The sequence below is a fragment of the Oncorhynchus clarkii genome, chromosome 6 (genome assembly GCF_045791955.1).
Source record: "Oncorhynchus clarkii lewisi isolate Uvic-CL-2024 chromosome 6, UVic_Ocla_1.0, whole genome shotgun sequence".
Classification (NCBI taxonomy): domain Eukaryota; kingdom Metazoa; phylum Chordata; class Actinopteri; order Salmoniformes; family Salmonidae; genus Oncorhynchus; species Oncorhynchus clarkii.
The window spans coordinates 20,915,269-20,934,980 of NC_092152.1; the positions used below are offsets into that span (position 1 = coordinate 20,915,269).

Sequence of the window (19,712 nt, forward strand, 5' to 3'; positions counted from 1 at the left end):
TAATACGTAAGAATTTGTGAAGTCAATGCAGATTCACAGGAGCTGTTGCCACTATCCACCATTCATTGTACATATTTACAAAAACTATTGCACTTCTTTCCCTAGTCAATGATTTTATCATTGCTTTGTCCTCTAAAATGTTTTGTCTTGATTGGTTCAGGAATAGTTCATATCCTTAAAACGAGGAAAAGCGTTTTCACAAATGAAATATCTATGAAATAGAATAGCTCTAGGATAAAGTCATTTATTACAGAAATGTTAAAAGACAACAAGATCAACATATTTACAAAGCATCAAAACAGCCAATATGTTGGAAATGTGAACAGTCATTCTGGCATGACATAATATACAATAATAAAAGACTGTCCTTTACAACAATAGCTGCAGTGTCTCCAGTCAAGAATAGTTACAGGTGGAAACAGTATGCAACAAGTGACAATAAAACATTATTCAATTGAACTTTACATAATCAGCTTGCTGTTAAAAGCAGCCCTCTTATGACATGTCTCCCATTTCTAAGCAGCAACACCCTCAGTATCAATACATCCTCATCAGTTGCACCGACACAGAGTTACAAGCCATGGCGCATCACATGCCGTTCCAGGTCAGTGCTGTTCATGAGAGTCCGGCCACAGAGCTCACAGGAAAGTGCTTTCTCATTTCTGGTCACTGGAATCATCTTTAGGGTAGTGGCGGCATCTACAGGAATGATAACAGAATAAGAAGCAGAGTTAAACACCTGACAGGGAACCATAAACAGTTTGATTAATTGGATGTCAATAGTTGCATGTCAAAATTGACTTACCTTTTGGTGAAGATATGTTGCCATTTTCCTTGTTGTTTTCCTCCACTTCGTGATCTTGCTTCTCGCCACTCTTGGGGCTTTCTTCATATTTTTCATCCTGTTCAGACCCTTGCTCCGGTTTATTATCGCACTCAGGTTTTAGATGGTCAGTCTTCACTGCCTCCTCCTCATTTTCCTGTGTCGCACCATGATTACTGTGCATTTCCTCTTTGCCCTCTTCATTTTCAAGCACTGGCATCTTGTGATAGTTGCAGGCTTCATCTTTAAGCACTGGCATCTCATGATATTGGATGTTTTGTTCTTCTATGTCCATCTCTCCAGGTTCTTGGTTCTCCTCCTCACAGTCCATTAAATGTTCCTCTACCTTCTCATGGGATTGCTTATATTGTCCCTCTTGGTTCTCGTCATTACTAAAATCCTGGAATTCACTGTTTTGGGCTGTGTTCTCTGCCACCTCCTTATTGCCATCTTTGTTCACCTCATCTTGTTGCCCTTGGGTCTCCTCACAGTTCATGAATTGTTCTCCCTCCCCGTTGACTCTGCTCAGTCTTGTTTCCAGTTCCTCCAGATGGACCTGTCCCACCAGCTCATGGTTCCTCACAACCTCCCGGAGAGAACACCACAAGGAAGATTACATATTTACATCAGATACAGAAGGACAAATGACTCAACAGAGAAGACTTGATACATCAAGTCTTAAATCCTAAGGCACAGTCCCCTGTGCCTTAGGAGCTGTTTCTGATTAGAGCCACAGTCTAGTTAGCATAGGAGTCATGATTGAGGGGGTGTAAGGAGAGTGTAGCTAGAACACTAACCTGGTGTTTATCGCACAGGTGTGCCTCCAACTCGCTCAGCTGTGTGCAGTCGAAGTAGCACAGTCTGCATTTGTAGGGCTTGATATCGTCGTGCTTGAGCATGTGCAGTAGCAGTTTCTTGTCACTGGAACTGGTGAAGGTGCACTTGTGGCAGCGGAACACGATGCCCTCGAGATAACGTGACAGCGTCGGACGACGCACCTCTATAGGGGCCACTGGCTGCTCTGTTTAAAAAAAATAACAAACCAGGATCAGCAGTGTAAAGTCTAGGTGTGGTACTGACAAGTATAAGACAGAATAAATGGTAGACAGCCATAAAAGGTGTCTAATGAGTGTCATGATGAATAAAGCATGGATTTATTTGAACAATACCACAAGAACACCTACCACGATGGAGGACAATGTGGTCGATCATGCGGTTTTTGTTTTTGGTGTGGTAAAGACAGAGAGGGCAGTGTAGCTCCTTAGGAGCTTCTGTTGGGCTACCGGCATGTGCCGTCTCTATGTGCATATCCAACTTCTTCCTAATGTAAGCATTCAGAGAGAAAAAATGGTATCACAAATTTGGCAATATATCATACTTAATAGCTGGCAACAATTGAGACCAAGAAGCATTTGTACATCATTTAAAGAGTCAGTTAATGTAGCAATACTAGGTGTCACAGGTGCTTCTTGTTCAATCACTATTCTTTAGACATAGCAATAATATGTATACTAAGCAACAAATATGACACAGCAAAGACAAGCATGGGCATTTGAGCAAATTCTTCTGGAAATAATATATTACCTGAAGCCTGTGAAAAATGAGCAGTCCTTGCACCTCACAAGCCTTTTCCCATTGTGGCGATTTATGTAGTGTCGACGCATACTCTTGATGTGTGTTGAGGTGTAGATACAAAACTCACAGACGAGTAAGCCATCTTGAGTGGTGCTGGTGGTCTGTGGGCTTGGAGGGCTGCTGGAGGCCTTGGCCTGAGCCACCTGCCTGTAGTGGATGAGCTGCCTCTGGACATCTGGGGGCTCCGAGTATACTGGTTCTGTAACGGAAAATACACTGGATATTAGTACCACATTACATTGACACTCAGCAGATGACTTCTCTGATTTACAGAAAGGTAGGGGAGGTGCTAATGGCAAAATACTCTTGAGGAGTATATATACAAGACATAATGCATTTTTCAAAAATCTGGGTTTGTATAGCTATACTGATTGTCTGTATGCTGCATAACAAATTTGCATATTTTAGAGGAAGTGTTCTAATCATGAAGTTTAATAATTCAAATCCTAAACAATGAATGTAAAAGGGAGCACTTGCTTTCAGTGAGGTCTGATTCCTCAGAATCATCAGACATTTGGTTGCCTTCTTGAGGTTCTAGCAGGTTCTGGGTCTCTTCAGCGGCCCTCAGGGTGTGTTCCTTGTTCTCGCTACCGGTCACGGAGGAAGGGAGGTTCTTGGATGGGTCCTGAGCTACTCCAGCAAGACAGATTAAAAAAGCAAACAGGTTTAAGATGTTTTCCACAGCTTTTGTCATTTCAATTAACATTTCATACAGTATCAGATTCTGTCAAATTGACAGAGATACATTTTTTCTTAAGCCTTTGAAAAGTTGTGACAATGACAGTGTGCGGTAGCAGTAAGGCTGTCTCTGTGCGGTAGCAGTAAGGCTGTCTCTGTGCTGTAGCAGTAAGGTTGTCTCACCGCCATGTACTTTGAGCAGATGATTCTTCAAGAGGCTCAATATGGTAGTTCTGTAACGACAGAGCCCACAGTGGAAGGGTCTGGTGGTCCCGGGTCGATGTCTAATATGGCGGTCAAACCTGAAGAGACATTAGCAGACATTTCACAAATTGATTTATCCAGATGGTTTATATACAAACAAGAAAGAATGTTGTATGGTGGTACCTAAGGTAACATTACAAGATTGATTCTATCACATACTATAAATACTCCCCTCTGAGTGGTTCAAGCTCTGAATGCTGATATATCAGACTGTATACCACGAGAATAACAAAACATATTTACTGCTCTAATTACATTGGTAAATAGTTTACAATAGCAATAAGGCACCTCAGGGGTTTGTGGTATATGGCAGCTAAGGGCCGTATCCATGCACTCCGCGTTGGGTCGTGTTTAAGAACAGCCCTTAGCTGTGATATATTGGCCATATATCAAATCAAATCACCCCCCCCTTGGACCATATTGCTTAAATATACAATAGAAATCTCTTCCTCTCACATCTGCTTCTGTTGATGAGGTACATTGTCCAGCCGTTTGAGTGCTGCTGTAGCTGCATGGCTCCGCTCATGTGAGCGTAAACCTTTCAAAGACATGAAAGTTCGCCCGCAGTGGCTGCACTCCTCTCCTACTGACCCCCCCTCTGGTTCTGTTGTCGATGGGACAGGGGAAGGGGACACCAGTGGACCCATCCCTGTTGTAACAGATTCCACCTGTGTCACAATCCAATGACTGTCCGATTCTTCTGCTGTCAGAACCTCGGGCAGTTCTTGTCTTTCCTGCTGAAAGACAAAAATAAATTATTAAGGCTGAGGATCACATAGGCTACATAAAGGGAAAAATGCATAGGGTTGCACTTTATTGCATTATGTGCCACTTACCTTAACAGGCTTGGTCTTTGGCGGTGGGTCACTGAGGCGTTGTTTCCTCTTCTGTCCATTTGTCAGCTTCTGAAACTCCTCATTATGATGGTCGAGATGGGAGCAGAGATCCGCACTGCCCTGGATTTGGAGGTTACAGTATCCACATCTGTAGAACTCTGTGCCATCCTCTGAAGTCTTTGAAAGTATAGTGAAGTCCTGTGTGAAATCTTCATTGTGGAAATTGGTGTAGTGGATACTTAGCAGCAGATTTGAGTTGAAAGATAACTTAACGCATTTCTTGCATTTAACTGGAAGCAATGCTTTGCCTTTCTCACATTGTGGATCAAATAATTTGCATACAGGTTTATGTTGCTGGGGATGATTTCTAGGCTTGGGGGGAGACTGCACTGTGTTATTCGGGCTAAGTTTGCTAGATTTGTGCTTGCTGGGAGAGACTCCTGGGTGGCAAATCGCATAATGGGAGACCAGCCCTTTTTCACTAAGACATTGGAAAAAACAGCGAGAACAGCTTATCTTCTCACCAGGTGATTTGGTTTCCTGACTCAAAGAAGCCTTATGGTCCGGTGAGTTTAGAAGAACTCGGTGAGGTCTGAATGCTGGAACAAAGTGGTTGGTGAAAGCAGCATTGCCATGTTGCCTCCTATAGTGGGCTGCAAGGTATTTACAAATCAAAGTTGTATACGAGCATAGTGCACACTTGTAGGAAAACTCTTTGCCCTCAATTGGAGCCACTGTACTGTGGTTAATGCGAAGATGACAGGCAAGGCCCTTTTTAGTGGCGCAAAGGTACTTGCAAAGGTGGCACTTGACTATGGATTTCCCATTTTTTAAAATGGCAGCCTGGGCAATTGAGGTCTGGGAGCCTCTGTATTTGGAGAGCAATTGTTTTTTAATGGCAGCGGATTGTTTCAAAGCCGGTTTGAATATATTTGCGGCAGATCGTTTGTGATCCATCTCATAGTGAGCCTTCAACTTCTTGAATTTTGCATGGATGACTGGACACATATTGCACCGGAAGCCTGCCAATCCCATCCGCTTACCCGATCGGACTTTCAGGCATTCATTTGGGTCAGTGAAGTGCACAATTTCTTGTTCAAGTCTCTCAGTTCTGGCTTTGACGGCTGGATGCCTCATCTGGCAGTGAGTTAGAACACCATGAGCGTGAGAGTTCACATACGGACAGATTGAACACTTGAATACCAGAGTCCCCTCACTTGTACTAGGTTCCGCTTCAGGTTCCCTTTCATAAGTTGATGTATCATATTCCGGATGTTTCTTACCACAATGAGTTAACATACCATGGAGGTTGTTGAACTCTCCGGAACAGACAGGGCACCTATATCGCTGGTTTGGCTTTGGAGTTTCATGAACACCAAGCTGTTCATGGACTTTCAAATCATATTCCGGATGTTTCTTTCCACAATGAGTAGACATACCATGGAGGGTGTTGAACTCTCCGGAACAGACAGGGCACCTATATGTCTCGCTTGAACTCAAGGTTTCATGAACATCAAGCTGTTCATGGACCTCCGGTTCTTGGGTCTGCCTACTACTAATGACATCTAACACAGACCCATCTTCCTTGACAGACCATGGATGAACTGCATGGTAGTGGCTGCTTATACCCCCCATGGAAGTAGCCTTAAAGGGACACGCTCTGCATGGATAGACTTGTGTGTCACCTCCTCCGGTCTGAAAAGATGAAGTGGTCTTTGGAACATCCCCAAACCTGAGGATAATCTGATCATGTTTTTCATTGTGTTCTGGGTTAGGCTTCGTTTTTTTAGATCGAGAAGTCTTAGGGCCGGCATGTAACCTCAGGATGATGGATTCAAGTCCAGTTTTTTTTTCTGGATGACGTTGCCGGTAGTGCCGGAGGAGTCCCTTCGCATCAGTATGTGAACAAGCACACCACTCACAGTGATAACCTTCCTGTAAATGGCCATCTTGGTAAGCCCAATGTATAATCGTAGTGATCGGGGCTTTCTCTTGGTGGTTATTCCTCAGATGTCTTTTCAAAAGATATATATGGGGAGTTGTGTAAGAGCATTTGCGGCACTTCAAGGACCTGAGCAGTGCAGCTTTCTGCTTGCGAGATTGTGAGGCTTTCATGGAGGACCTGTTAGGCTGTTGCATTGTTGATTTTTTATTTGGGCCGGGAACAATTGCAGTATACCTGACAACCTGATCCGCAGTTCCCTTCAGATCACTATGTCTTAATTTTTGATGATTCAAAACCCCCCTTACTGTCGGATTGTCATAGTCACAATGCTGGCAGTAAAACAACTTTCTCTCTTCTTCTTGGGATGAGTTTAGCGAGTTTCTTCGTACTGGGTGGGAGTTGCTCATTTGCCCCAAAACAGTAGCAGTATATTCAAGGATTTGCTTAGCAGTTGGCTTCATATCAAGGTGTCTTTTCCTTTTATGATTCAAAACCCCCATCACCGTTGAACTGCTATAGTTGCAAAGCTGACAGAAAAACACGTGTTCAACCTCGTCCTTCAAAAGAGGATGAGACAAGAGGTGAGGAGAGTTAGGTGAGTTCACTGCTTTTGGCTGAGATTTTTTAGTTTGCTCTCGGACGACAACAGTATGCCTTAAGATCTGCGCAGCATTTGTTTCGAGATCACAATGCATTTTACTTTGATGATTAAAAATCCCCCTCACTGTGGGATTGTTATAGTCACAATATTGGCAGAAGAACTTCTCTAACTCTTCTTGGACAACATCAGATGTTAAGAAAGAGGAGTTAGGCGATTTGCTAGTTTGGGACAAAATCATAGCGGTATATTCAAGGATTTGTTTAGCAGTTGCTTTAAGATCTGGGTGTCTTTTCCTTTGATGTTCCACAACCACCCTCATGGTTCGATTGCTATAGTTGCAAAGCTGACAGAATAACACAGCCTCTTCTGTCACAAGAGGAAGAGGTAAGATGTGAGAAGACTTTGTCAGGTTGACTCCCTTAGACTTTTTGGATTCTTCGGTTTGCCCTCCAACCTCAGCAGTATGCCTGAAGATGTCGCCAGGTGTTGTTTGGAGTTCACTGTGTCTTCTCTTTTGATGATTCAACATTCCTCTCATTGAGGGATGCCCATAGTTGCAAAATTGGCAGAAAAACAAGTTACCTGTCTCATTTCCAATATCAGATGTGAGGAGAGAGGAGTCAAATTCAGCAGACTGAGGTTTATCTTTCTGACTACGAAGCTCAGATGTATATTGAAGGATCTGACTAGTTGATGTCTGAAGACAACGATGTCTTAATTTCTGATGATTCAAAACCCCTATAGCTCTGGGGTTGCCATAGTTGCAGTACTGGCAAAAAAACAAGTCAGCTATCTCGTTCTCAACAGTGGATTTGAGAGAAGAGTTTGATGAGTCAAATCCAGTAGACTGAAGCTTTTCACTTTGAACATGAGCCTCAGCAGTGTGCTTGATGACCTTATTAGCAGTCACCTTGAGATGACTCTGTCTTAACTTCTGATGATTCAAAACCCCTCTCAATTTGAGGTTGCTACGAATCGCAGCAGTATGTTTAATGATCCGTTTAGCAGTTGACTTACGAGTACTGTGTCTTAACTTCTGATGATTCAAAACCCCTCTCACTTTGGGGTTGCTACGAATCGCAGCAGTATGTTTAATGATCCGTTCAGCAGTTGACTTACGAGTACTGTGTCTCAACTTCTGATGATTCATAACGCCTCTCACTGTGGGGTTGCAATAGCCACAAAACTGGCAGAAATACAAACTCTCATCTGCCAGCGAAACATTGGATATGGGAGGGGATGTGTTAGGAGACTTAACTTCTGGGAGTTTGAATGGCTTTATAACATGTTCCTGTGCTAAATCTTTTTGGAGGGGAGTGCTATGTGACACCTTGCTTTGACTATGAACCTCCGCAGTATGGAAATGGATCTGTTCAACAGTAGCATTGAGATCACTGTGTCTTGACCTTTGGTGATTCAACACCCCCCTCACTGTGAGGTTGCCATAGTTGCAATGCTGGCAGAAAAACATGTTCTCTACATCATCCTGTGCAACATCGGGTTTAAAGAGGGACGTGTTGGGGGACTTTACTTCTGGGAGTTTGAATGGTTCCAAAACCATATTTTGAGGAGACGACTGTGTTTCGTCCTTAGCTTCCCTGGAAGTGGCAAGAGATTCTTGTTTTATGTCATCAATTGTCAATCCTGCCTTCGGATGGCTTTTTTGGAAGTGGGCAAGCACAACAACCACTGACTTATTGCTGAAGGCACAATGTTTGCAGTGGTACAGTTCCTCATCCACTTCCATGGAAGCAGAACATTCTTTTGGGGGTGTAGAGTTGATATGAACAGTTTCTTTACATGGGGTCAGAGACCTCTCAGGAGAGACAACCTCTGCATTCTTTAGGCTGGAGGTTTGCCCTAAATGTGATTTAGAGGGTTCGTTTTTAGAAGGCTTGGCAGTAAAACTGCAGTACATTAAAGGACTGCTCATTTTCAGTTTTGGATGTTTGTTTTTGTAATGGGGTTTCAAGTATTTGCCATTAGAAATGGTGAATGGGCAGGCAAAGCACTTGTACACCAAATCAAGCTGATTTGATCGCATCATGAACACATCTGGAGCTTCTGGGTGATGATCCCTATAGTGCTTCTTGAGGTCATCGGGGGTGGCAAACTCAACAGGACACTCCAAGCAACGGAAGGTGGCAGTCCAATCATCTGGATTAATGATGTACTGAAAGTCATACCTGATGTATGGGTGCATTCTCTGGTAATGGGTGCTCAAACTGCGAGATGACCTGTGATTGTAGTCACAATGTTTGCAACGATAAAGTATTTTGTGTTTGTCCCTGCTTTCTCTATTTTCCAATTGATCGTGCTCATCTTTTTCAGTTCCTGAGGCATCTAGTTCAGTTCTCCAGGCATCCCCCTCCTCTTCATCCTCGCTAACCTCAAATGTGAAAGCAGTGCCCCCTGACAGCTTGCTTTGGATGACTGTACTTTCAGGGCTCGTTTTGATCTTTTTCTTAGCAGGACTCAAAGCGGTGTCATCATGCATCCTCTTCTTGGTGGCATTATCCAATGGCTCTGTTAGTGGCATTTCATTATACGTTTCAGGTTTTGGATCCCGCTGTTCTGACGCTGTTCCGTCCAGCAGACTTAGCCCCATGCTGTAAAAAAGGTAACTGTGCTCACTTCGCTGGTGAGTGTGAAGATCTTCTAGCCAAGTTGCAGAAAAGTTGCAGAGTGAGCAGCAGTGAGAGCCCTTCTGTTCACTTTCTGTATGAGATCTCTCTTCTGTTACTTTAGAGACACCTTTACCACCGTCTTGGTCATAGCTAAGGAAAGGCACATGTGACACGAGGGTCACATCATGCGCACGTGATGGCCTTGAGAGGTTGGGCAACTTCAGTTGTGAGGAATTTAAAGATGACCCATGCGCAATTTTGAATTTGGAAATATTTTTAGAGGATCCCACTTGAGTTTGCAGGTTCTCCAGCAATAGACTAGAGCTAGGAATGTTTATGGTTTTTGAGGTAGACTTGGATTTGGGGAAATTCAATCTCCCCACTTCCCCTTGTTTGCATTGGAGTCTTGACACATTGTGTTGGTTCTTATTCCCTGGCAGTGGCACTTTGACATTAAGCAGCTTGCCCCTTAAATACAGTTTCTGTGTTTTCAGGGTCCTGCCCTTACCAGGACCCTTTACCAAAACCTTGTGATTTGTTCTTTCATGTTTGATAATAACAGGCCAACTGGAAGATGTAAACATACAATGCCGGCAAGAGAAACTCTCCTCTGAATTGTTGTAGAGAGTGCTACTGTGAGGTTGTGTGGAACTCTCTGAGGGATTAGAACTCCCATCATTTTGTGAAGGATCCACATCAATGCCATGCACCTTCTTCATGTGTTCCAGGAGGAAATATTTTGATTTGAATAGGAGGACACAATGGTTACACTGGAATGACTGACTTGGAGACATGGATTGTTGAGAGGCTGGTTGACCGTGGGTCATTTGATCAGACTTGTCGAGGTGCCCGGAATCTGTAGGTGTATAAAATAGCTTTTAATCTATACAACTGCAGAATAATACGTGTATCAGATATTAATTATTACATGTGCTATATATGTGCCATATGTATCTAACTATTATCAGACCAACCAAGCGCCTAAAAAGGCAGGTGATACAGAGTTCACCATTCTCCAGTTAACAACTTGTATTATGGGGTAGGCTGTTGGCAATTTTTTTTTTTTACAGAGTATACAAGTCAAAAATTTGAAGAACAACAAGTCATACCTTCCTCCATCTCCCCTGGCTCTGCGAGTTTCTTGATCCCAGAACTTTACTGACAAATGGGAGAGAAACATATGGGGGAGCATAATAATTTGATGACATTGTCTCACATAACACTAGCAAAACCAGACTAAACATGCAAAATGCAAACAAACTGATAAAAGGAGAGACATTTACCAACTTCTCCACAACTGAGCGACTCCATAACCGATCTAAATGACTTAATAAGACAATAGGTGTAATTTATCTGAATAGGATTTAGGCCAATAGCTGATCTGAATATAACATTTTTGCAGGAAGTTCCACAAGTTCACTGTCATGTATACATTTAATAAATTGTAAGTACAGTTAGTCACACTGAAAAGTGTTGCTAAACAAGTACAGTCACAGGTCGAGACTTAAAACGTATGGTTTGATATTTTTATAGTTCTGTCTCTGTGCACAATATCACATTCTCATTACTAAAAAAGTAGTGACTTTTAGCTTATCAACACACAAGAATGGTGTCATTATAACCATAATCAACTGCATCTTAAGATGACAAGCTCTGAATGTCCTCTTGGAAAAGCACATAATTATTTTAATAGCCCAACTTTAAGTCCTGAACAACCAAGACATAAGGTGACTCCAGAAAGGCAAGTGTAATGTAGGCAAAACACACTACATAGCCTAGGCCATATTTTACCATAGGCATACATTAATCCAAACAGCTATAATTGACTCCATGCATTCATAAACGAACACAAAATTAGAAAAGGACATTTACTGAAGTAAATGTGGTGTGCTTGCTAGTCTTGAAGTATTTATGGTTGTGAAATAGTTGTGAGTGACAGCAGTAATCAAATCAAATGTATTTATATAGCCCTTCGTACATCAGCTGATATCTCAAAGTGCTGTACAGAAACCCAGCCCAAAACCCCAAACTAGAGGTTGACCGATTAATCAGAATGGCCGATTAATTAGGGCCGATTTCAAGTTTTCATAGCAATCGGAAATCGGTATTTTTGGGCGCCGATTTCCGATTATTAAAAAAAAAAAAGTATACCTTTATTTAACTAGGCAAGACAGTTAAGAACACATTCTTATTTTCAATTAAGGCCTAGGAACTGTGGGTTAACTGCCTTGTTCAGGGGCAGAACAATAGATTTTCACCTTGTCAGCACCTTGTCAACCGCAGTTAACTAGTCCAACGCTCTAATCATTGCACTCCACGAGTAGCCTGCCTGTTACGCGAATGCAGTAGAAGCCAAGGTAAATTGCTAGTTAGCATTAAACTTATCTTATAAAAAACAATCAATCATAATAACTACTAATCCAGTTTAGCAGGCAATATTAACCAGGTGAAATTGTCATTTCACGCAGAGTCAGGGTATATGCAACAGTTTGGGCTGCCTGGCTCACTGCGAACTAATTTGCCTGAATTTTACGTAATTATGACATACATTGAAGGTTGTGCAATGTAACAAGAATATTTAGACTTAGGGATGCCACCCGTTAGATAAAATACCGAACGGTTCCGTGTTTCACTGAAATAATAAACGTTTTGTTTTCTAAATGATAGTTTCCAGATTTGATCATATTAATGACCAAAGGCTTGTATTTCTGTGTGTTATTATGTTATAATTAAGTCTGATTTGATAGAGCAGTCTGACTGAGCAGCAGCAGGCCCGTAATCATTCATTCAAACAGCACTGTCGTGCGTTTTGCCAGCAGCTCTTTGAAAGCACATCGCTGTTTATGACATCAAGCCTATCAGCCTAATGGCTGGTGTAACCAATGTGAACTAGCTAGCTAGTTAGCTGGGTGTGCGCTAATATTGTTTCAAATGTTACTCGCTTTTAGATTTGGAGGAGTTATTCCCCCTGCGTTGCAACGGCCCCGGCTTTTGTGGAGCGATGGGTAACGATGCTTCGAGTTTGGCTGTTGTCGATGTGTTCCTGGTTCGAGCCCAGGTAGGGGCGAGGAGAGGGACGGAAGCTATACTGTTACACTGGCAATACTATAGTGCCTATAAGAACATCCAATAGTCAAAGGTATATGAAATACAAATGGTATAGAGATAAATAGTCCTATAAATACTATATTAACTACAACCTAAAAACCTCTTACCTTGGAATATTGAAGTCTCATGTTAAAAGGAACCATTAACTTTCATATGTTTTCATGTTCTGAGCAAGGAACTTAAACGTTAGTTTTTTGACACATATTTTACATAGCACACATTTTGACATGGCACATATTTCTTTCTTCTCCAACACTTTGTTTTTGCATTATTTAAACCAAATTGAACATGTTTCATTATTTATTTGAGGCTAAATTGATTTTATTGATGTTTTATGTTAAGTTAAAATAAGTGTTAATTCAGTGTTGTTGTAATTGTAATTATTACAAATAAATAAAAATCTCTAAAAAAAATATAATAAAAAATACATATAATAATACAAAAAAAATATATATATATATAAAATAAAAAAATAAAAATATTATTGGTCCTCCAATATTCGGTATCGGCGTTGAAAAATCATAATCGGTCGACCTCTACCCCAAACAGCAAGCAATGCAGGTGTAGAAGCACAGTGGCTAGGAAAAACTCCCTAGAAAGGCCAAAACCTAGGAAGAAACCTAAAGAGGAAGCAGGCTATGAGGGGTGGCCAGTCCTCTTCTGGCTGTGCCGGGTGGAGATTATAACAGAACATGGCCAAGATGTAGTATGTTTTCAAAGGCTGTGTGTTAGTTATGACCTATTTTGAGGAGGTTTGTAGGTGTGGAGTTATTATAGTGGGTTACAGTGGGCTAGTATAGTAGGCTAGAGTGAGTACAATTTAATCAATAAGCCATATAATGTGTTTTAAGCTCTTAAAATGTTTCAGTTGGAACATTCTGAAAGTTGTCAGTGATTTCAGTTAATGTTGAGGCCTGCATTCCTCCATTTAAATGAATGACGATACAACAAGCTTTCCAGCTTATGAAGTAGGAATGACAGCAAAAATCTGTGTAGAAGCCATCTACGTTGAGCCAGTCTGCACATGTCAACATTGGGGTAGTGTCTGTAGCTGTTGTCAGTAGTTGTGTGGTTGTGGTCAGTAGTTGTGTGGTTGTGGTCAGTAGTTGTGGTCAGTAGTTGTGTGGTTGTGGTCAGTAGTTGTGGTCAGATAGGATAGCCTGAACATGTGAAAAAAAGGTTTGGTACCTATAGCTCGAACGGTTCAAGAGTTACTGTTGGTGAGTTATTTTGTTAATTTATATAGTTGTAGTTGATAAAGGTTTTAAAGGATTTGAATGTGTTAAAGTTAGTATTGTAGCTTAATTGGCCAAGGAGCAGGAACCTTTCTGAATAGCTACCTCTGTATTCCTATGGTTCTCATTCAAATCCATGTTAATTTATGCACATTTGAAATGGTTATAGTTCAAAAACTATAAATAGTATCAAAAATCTAAATGCAAGCAATCTAAGTAGTCTGAACATCTCAACATTGGTTTAGTGTTGATAGCTTAAACAGTGAAAGAGGTGGTGCGTCTCAATTTTTTAAAACCATTTAAGTCTATGGCTATTGACTAGCATTTAGTTTTATGCAAATATGGTTGTAGTATAAAAATAATAAATAGTATCAAAAAGATTCTCAAGCAATCTAAGTTAGGAATGTCTGCACATTTGAAAGCTGGTTTTGCATATATAGCTTAAATCGTTTAAGCTCCAGAGCAGGAGGAATAATAACTAACCAGAACAGTAAATTTCCGGAAGAAAATATGGTGTGCATGCTAGTTTGTGAAGGGTCGATTGATTGATAGGATAGCACGAACATGATAAAGTTGGTTTGGTGTCTCTAGCTTGAACAGTTCAAGAGTTACTGTTGGTGAGTTATTTTATGCAAAATGTATATAGTTGATAAAAACCTTAAAGAATTTGAAGTTAGGATAGCCTGAATGTTTTAAAAAGTTGGTCTTGTAGCTTAGTTGGAGCAGGACCATTTTAAATAGCTACCACTGTATTACTGTGATTCTAACACGGAACCCAAACCGGTTGCACGCATGCGCCATCGCGCATAAATTAATTTTGTCCCCCTACACCAAGCGCGATCACGAAACGCAGGTCCAAATATCGACATTAATTTGGGGACAGGTCGAGAAGCATTAAACATTTATGAAAATTTAGCTAGTTAGCTTGCACTTGCTAGCTAATTTGTCCTATTTAGCTAGCTTGCTGTTGCTAGCTAATTTGTCCTGGGATATAAACATTGAGTTGTTATTTTACCTGAAATGCACAAGGTCCTCTACTCAGACAATTAATTCACACATAAAATGGTCAACCGAATCGTTTCAAGTCATCTCTCCTCCTTCCAGGCATATTTAATCTTTGAATTTATATGGTGATTGGCATCTAAACTTTCATAGTATTACCATAGTATTACCACGACGACCGGCAACACAGTTCGTCTTTCAATCACCCACGTGGGTATAACCAATGAGTAGATGGCACATGGGTACCTTCTTCTATAAACCAATGAGGAGATGGGAGAGGCAGGACTTGCAGCGCGATCTGCGTCAGATATAGAAAGGACTTCTATTTTAGCCCCTGGCAACGCAGACGCTTGTTGACGCAATAATTGAATAACAAATTTCTAAATGTATTTTGCAGCGCACGCAATGTTAATGTTAATTTTAGCAAATTTAAAACAGTTATAGTTAAAAAGTATAAATAGTATAAAGAATCTGAATGCAAGCAATCTAATTTGGGTCAGTCTGAACATCTCAATGTTGGTTTGGTGTTGATAGCTTAAACGTGTAAGTGGAGATGCGTGCCAAAATGTTCCCCGTGTAAGTGTATGGCCCTTTTATTGCCATTGAAATGCATTGGGAGTGCATTTAAATATTGTTCTAGTACAAAAAGTATGGATGCTATCAAAAATAATTTCTTAAACAATTTAAATTGGGGCTGTCTGCACATTTGAAAGTTGGTTTCGTGTTTTTAGCTGATAGGGTTAGAGTTGGTATTTGTTCTAATATGCTAATTAACATTTGAAAGCTGGTTTATCTACAGATGTATAGTTCAAAAGTTACTGTTGGTGGGTTATTTTATGCTAATTTATGCACATTTGTAAAGTTATAGTTTATCAAAGTTTAGGATTTATTTGGGTCAGTCTGAACATCTCAATGTTAGTTTGGCATTGATAGCTGAAATGGTGTATTTGGCAAATCCAAATACTTCCCATTCAAGCCTATGGAGCGTTTATTAATATGTGTAATGTTTGTAGTTCAAAAAGTATAAATGTTATCAACATTCTTGCATGCAAACAATCTATATTGGGTCAGTCTGAACATCTCAAAGTTGATAGTTTAAATAGTGTAGGAGGAGATACACCTAAATGTCCTAAATGTTCAGATGTAAATCTATGGCACATTTATTGCCATTGAAATATATTGGGAACTCATTTACATTTTGTTGTAGTTAAAAAAGTATTCATGCTATCAAAAATATTTTTGGCAGTCTGCACATTTGGAAGTTGGTTTTGCGTTAATAGCTAAAGTCGTTAAGGGCTAGAGCGAGCAGAATAAATCAAATAATAATATGAGTATGTAAGAAATCTAGAGTTGTGTATTGCTTTGCAATCACATCTAAGTGGCCACACTGTGTGTCTTCAGACATTGCATGTTTATAAGCCTCGTCCTCAGATCGAAGAGGACCACAAAATGATTAACCACAAAATGTCAGTTGATCTTTCATTTGAAATCCTCAACCCAGCAATAGATCAAAGGATAGGACACTTCAGCACACAATCCGTTACATGCGAGACAACACCTCTGAAATTGTGAACTAGAATATTTGGACATTTGCAGCCTTATACTAGAATGGGTAATTTGCTTAAACAGTATTAGCAAGGTAGCCAAAGCTTGAGCTGAGCTCTGGCTGCATTGACATAATATATCTAGATTGTCTCTTAAATGCAACCCCTGATAACATATAGCAAACTCTGATAACTGCACAGATTTACCAAATAACACTTGCTGCATTTATTAGAATCAAAACTTGTGAACAATCAAGTTTACACCATTTCGGTCCCAGCTCTGTCACTTGTCGAAGAGGAACTAAAATTGCAAGGGGAGTGGAATCGGAACCCCCTTTGCCTTTCTACTGATCCAGTTCAGAAATATGAAAAATGTTACGAAGCAAAAACTACAAAACGTGGCCCGCAATGAACATTTACAAAGACGTTAATGGAATAGATTGAATAGCCTACTCACACGTTTCCACAGAGAATCGGTGAGACTCAGGCAATTTTTCGATTCCTCAATGTGTTAGCTCTGTAGTCGATGTTCGTCGCCATTTTTTCCCGCTCCTACGACAACCTCATGTGTCCTCTTCCGTCTGAGAACCAGCAACGCCGGGGTCGAGGGGCTACACGCAAAACAACTTAGCAGTCACGATAGTGCCAGGGGGTGGCGTGCAGTGCAAATAAATCTGTCAATCAACGATAACGATACAGCCAAAGACAGTACAATCATGAAGATAGGCAGAAACTGCTTCTCCAATAGAAATCCCCGATAACGCTTGTAGGCGATGTCATGGCGACGTTGCCTAGCTAAGCGCATGCGTTAAAGCGGTCTCTCACGCCGAACTGCGCATGTGCATGCCGTCAAAATCAAAGACACCTTCGAAAGAAAGTTTTTTTGACGAAAATAAAAACGTGTCAGTTTGCCGCTTTCACTTGTTTGGAGTACTAATATGTTCAACTACTTAAAACATTGGCTCAAATCTAGGTTGTGTCTTTAGATTTTGAGAAAATTAACAATTAAGGAAACTTCTCTCATTGGGCGCATTGGAGTGGATCACTTTTGTCAAGTTGTTGACCATCATTATACACAGCCTTTCAAAGTGTGTTGCATTATGATTATAAAACATTTCCAACATGTCAACCACATGAACTTTACTGAAATCATTTGATCAAAGGTCATGCAGTTTTTGATGAAGTCACCTTCACGTAGCTGCAGTTTCTTGATTTCAAGCCAGCAGTCTTTGTGAATGAGAAACTTCCCTCCTTCTTGGAGTCGTGCAATGCTGTAGTTGAGATTAACTTCTCTTGTCCTTCGGACACTCTCGCAAGCACTGTGGCCGTCTCAGCAATAAAAGCATTGACATACAGAGTATGCTCTGCTTCCGATGATACATTTCCCGCTTTGTGGGGGACTGAAACCCCTTACAATGACACTAACGGTATCAGTCCCGCAACTTACCTGATGACTCCCACTGGTGAAACGCTGTGCGATATCGCAGGCAGATATCCTTGTCTCAGTTCGCAGGTACTGGAGAGGTTGCCACACAAGGATGCTGTGGTGACTGACAGGCCTCGACAGCCACTGAGTGTTTTGAAGCACAAACACCAGGAGATTTGGTTGAAAGGTTACAGCCAATCTACAATGCGGCTGCTGACAACTCATACAAAGGGTCTGACCTTTTCGTTTGTGTCTCTGATACAAACACCAACCGCTGGTGGGGGGGTTACTACTAGCCCAGACCCAGGACGAGCCTCATCGAGGCCGGTGGGGGGGGGGGTCGAGACTAGGTGCAACACTGTACTGAGGCTGCCAGAGCAGGAAAAATCTAGTTGTAAACTTCCCCACGAGAACAGAGAGGAGCAGACAGGCCCCTCGATGGGGATAACCTTAGAACACATCTAAGATATCACTGAGGTGTACCACACTGGTCGTAAAAGAAGTCCAGCGGACTTTCCACCTTCAAAACAAATGACAACAATAAACATTGCTTGCCATGTGTAGTTTCAACTACAATGCAACTAGTAAAATGCTCTAATCATGTGTTCCATTAGGATGACATTTCAGAATAAATAAGTAGGATAACTGGTCCCCTTGAGTACTAGTGTCAATGCCAGCACAGTCAGTCCAGCCACAATCAGTAAGAAGGTAAGAGACCTCACAAGTCAAATTGCTATTGATGACATCAACAGAGGAGTTAGTAGTCACTCAGATTGCAACACGTGGTAGGGAATCTCCAAATCTTCAAAACACTCTTCTGATGGTTAACACACATGCCTCTAATAAATAGAATCCCCTAAATAGTCATGAACCATGATCACACCGTGTACGACTGGTTCAGTGCTTACAGAGTACCTCCGTCGTGAGGTTAGCTTCTCCGTGGATAACATAGCTATGAAATAGACTCCTTCATACCTATCGCCACTACAATAGCGTAAGACACATTGACGTGTAGTAAAACTACTACAGGTCCCCTTAACATAGGTCTTGAGGGACACTGCAGTGGTTGGAGGAGATTTTAACTGCTTGTTGAAACCCCTTATTGATAAGTTTCCCAGCGGTATAGCTTCACTCTCTCCTCAAGCTAAGTCACTTAAAGCTATTTGTGATGATCTGGGGTATGCGGATGTCTGGAGAGCTTTTCATCCCTCCAACAGAGAGTTCACTTTTTTCTCTGCACCTCATGGATGTCAGACTAGAATAGATTACTTTTTTATGCCCAGGACGTCTTTGCAGTCTGTTTTAGCCGCTAGGATAGGAAGCATAGTCATATCTGATCATGCTGAGGTGATCCTGGACATAAAACTCAACGGGGCATTCAATTGGTCAAGACATTGGAGGTTGAATACAACCATTCTTAAAGACCATACATTCACATCATATTTTATTACAGAGTTTAAAGCATTTTTCTCTATTAACTCTCAATCAACAGATAACCCCTCACTTCTTTGGGAAACCTGTAAAGTGTATGCCAGGGGTCTGATTATGTCATACACAGCCACTAAGAGACGGAAAAAGCGTGAAAAGCAAAAAATGTTAGAGGGTGAATTAAGAACTAAAGAGAAGGACTACATTAAAACTCCCACTCCTGCCCTATTAAAGGAAATATCAGTCATTAGATCAACGTTAGACTCTCTCCTAACACAGGACGCTGAAAAGAAAATGAGATTTGTCAGGCAAAAGCTATATGAACATGGCGATAAGCCAGGAAAGTACTTGGCATACCTAGCTAAAAAGAGAGCTGACTCTCAGTCAATTGCTACTATTACTGATTCTGATGGCAATCATTTATGTGAAAATAAATTGATAAATGACTCATTTAAGAAATTTTATACAAACCTTTATGCCTCAGAACTGCCAAAGGATGCACCCAAATTAATGGAGAACTTATTTTGTAAGATTGAGCTCCCTACTATCTCCGAAGAACA

At 41.1% G+C, this 19,712-nt stretch overlaps 1 protein-coding gene across 3 annotated transcripts; it reads right to left on the reverse strand.

The window, feature by feature from the left end:
* Nucleotides 1–224: 224 nt before the first annotated feature.
* On the reverse strand, nucleotides 225–17,091 carry LOC139410761 (zinc finger protein 462-like). Of its 3 annotated transcripts, XM_071156238.1 has the most exons (12): nucleotides 16,756–17,066; nucleotides 10,519–10,567; nucleotides 5,714–10,265; nucleotides 4,237–5,575; nucleotides 3,857–4,137; nucleotides 3,320–3,438; nucleotides 2,936–3,088; nucleotides 2,408–2,657; nucleotides 2,008–2,144; nucleotides 1,621–1,844; nucleotides 806–1,409; nucleotides 225–699 (listed from the first exon to the last, which is right to left on the reverse strand). In XM_071156238.1, exons 2-12 carry the CDS (start codon nucleotides 10,526–10,528, stop codon nucleotides 572–574), a joined length of 7,797 nt encoding a protein of 2,598 aa, XP_071012339.1. In that variant the 5' UTR covers nucleotides 10,529–10,567; nucleotides 16,756–17,066; the 3' UTR covers nucleotides 225–571. The 3 variants fall into 3 exon arrangements, with proteins under 3 accessions (XP_071012339.1, XP_071012338.1, XP_071012337.1); XM_071156237.1 differs by having other exon boundaries at nucleotides 3,857–4,134; nucleotides 4,237–10,265; nucleotides 16,756–17,091; XM_071156236.1 differs by having other exon boundaries at nucleotides 4,237–10,265; nucleotides 16,758–16,855.
* Nucleotides 17,092–19,712: the final 2,621 nt, after the last annotated feature.

Coding starts and splice junctions, on each gene's coding strand:
- LOC139410761 (XM_071156236.1), bottom strand. Junction 1,845..2,007: donor CCACATTGTCCTCCATCGTG/GTAGGTGTTCTT, acceptor TTTTTTAAACAG/AGCAGCCAGTGGCCCCTATA. Junction 1,410..1,620: donor ACCTGTGCGATAAACACCAG/GTTAGTGTTCTA, acceptor TCTCTCCGGGAG/GTTGTGAGGAACCATGAGCT.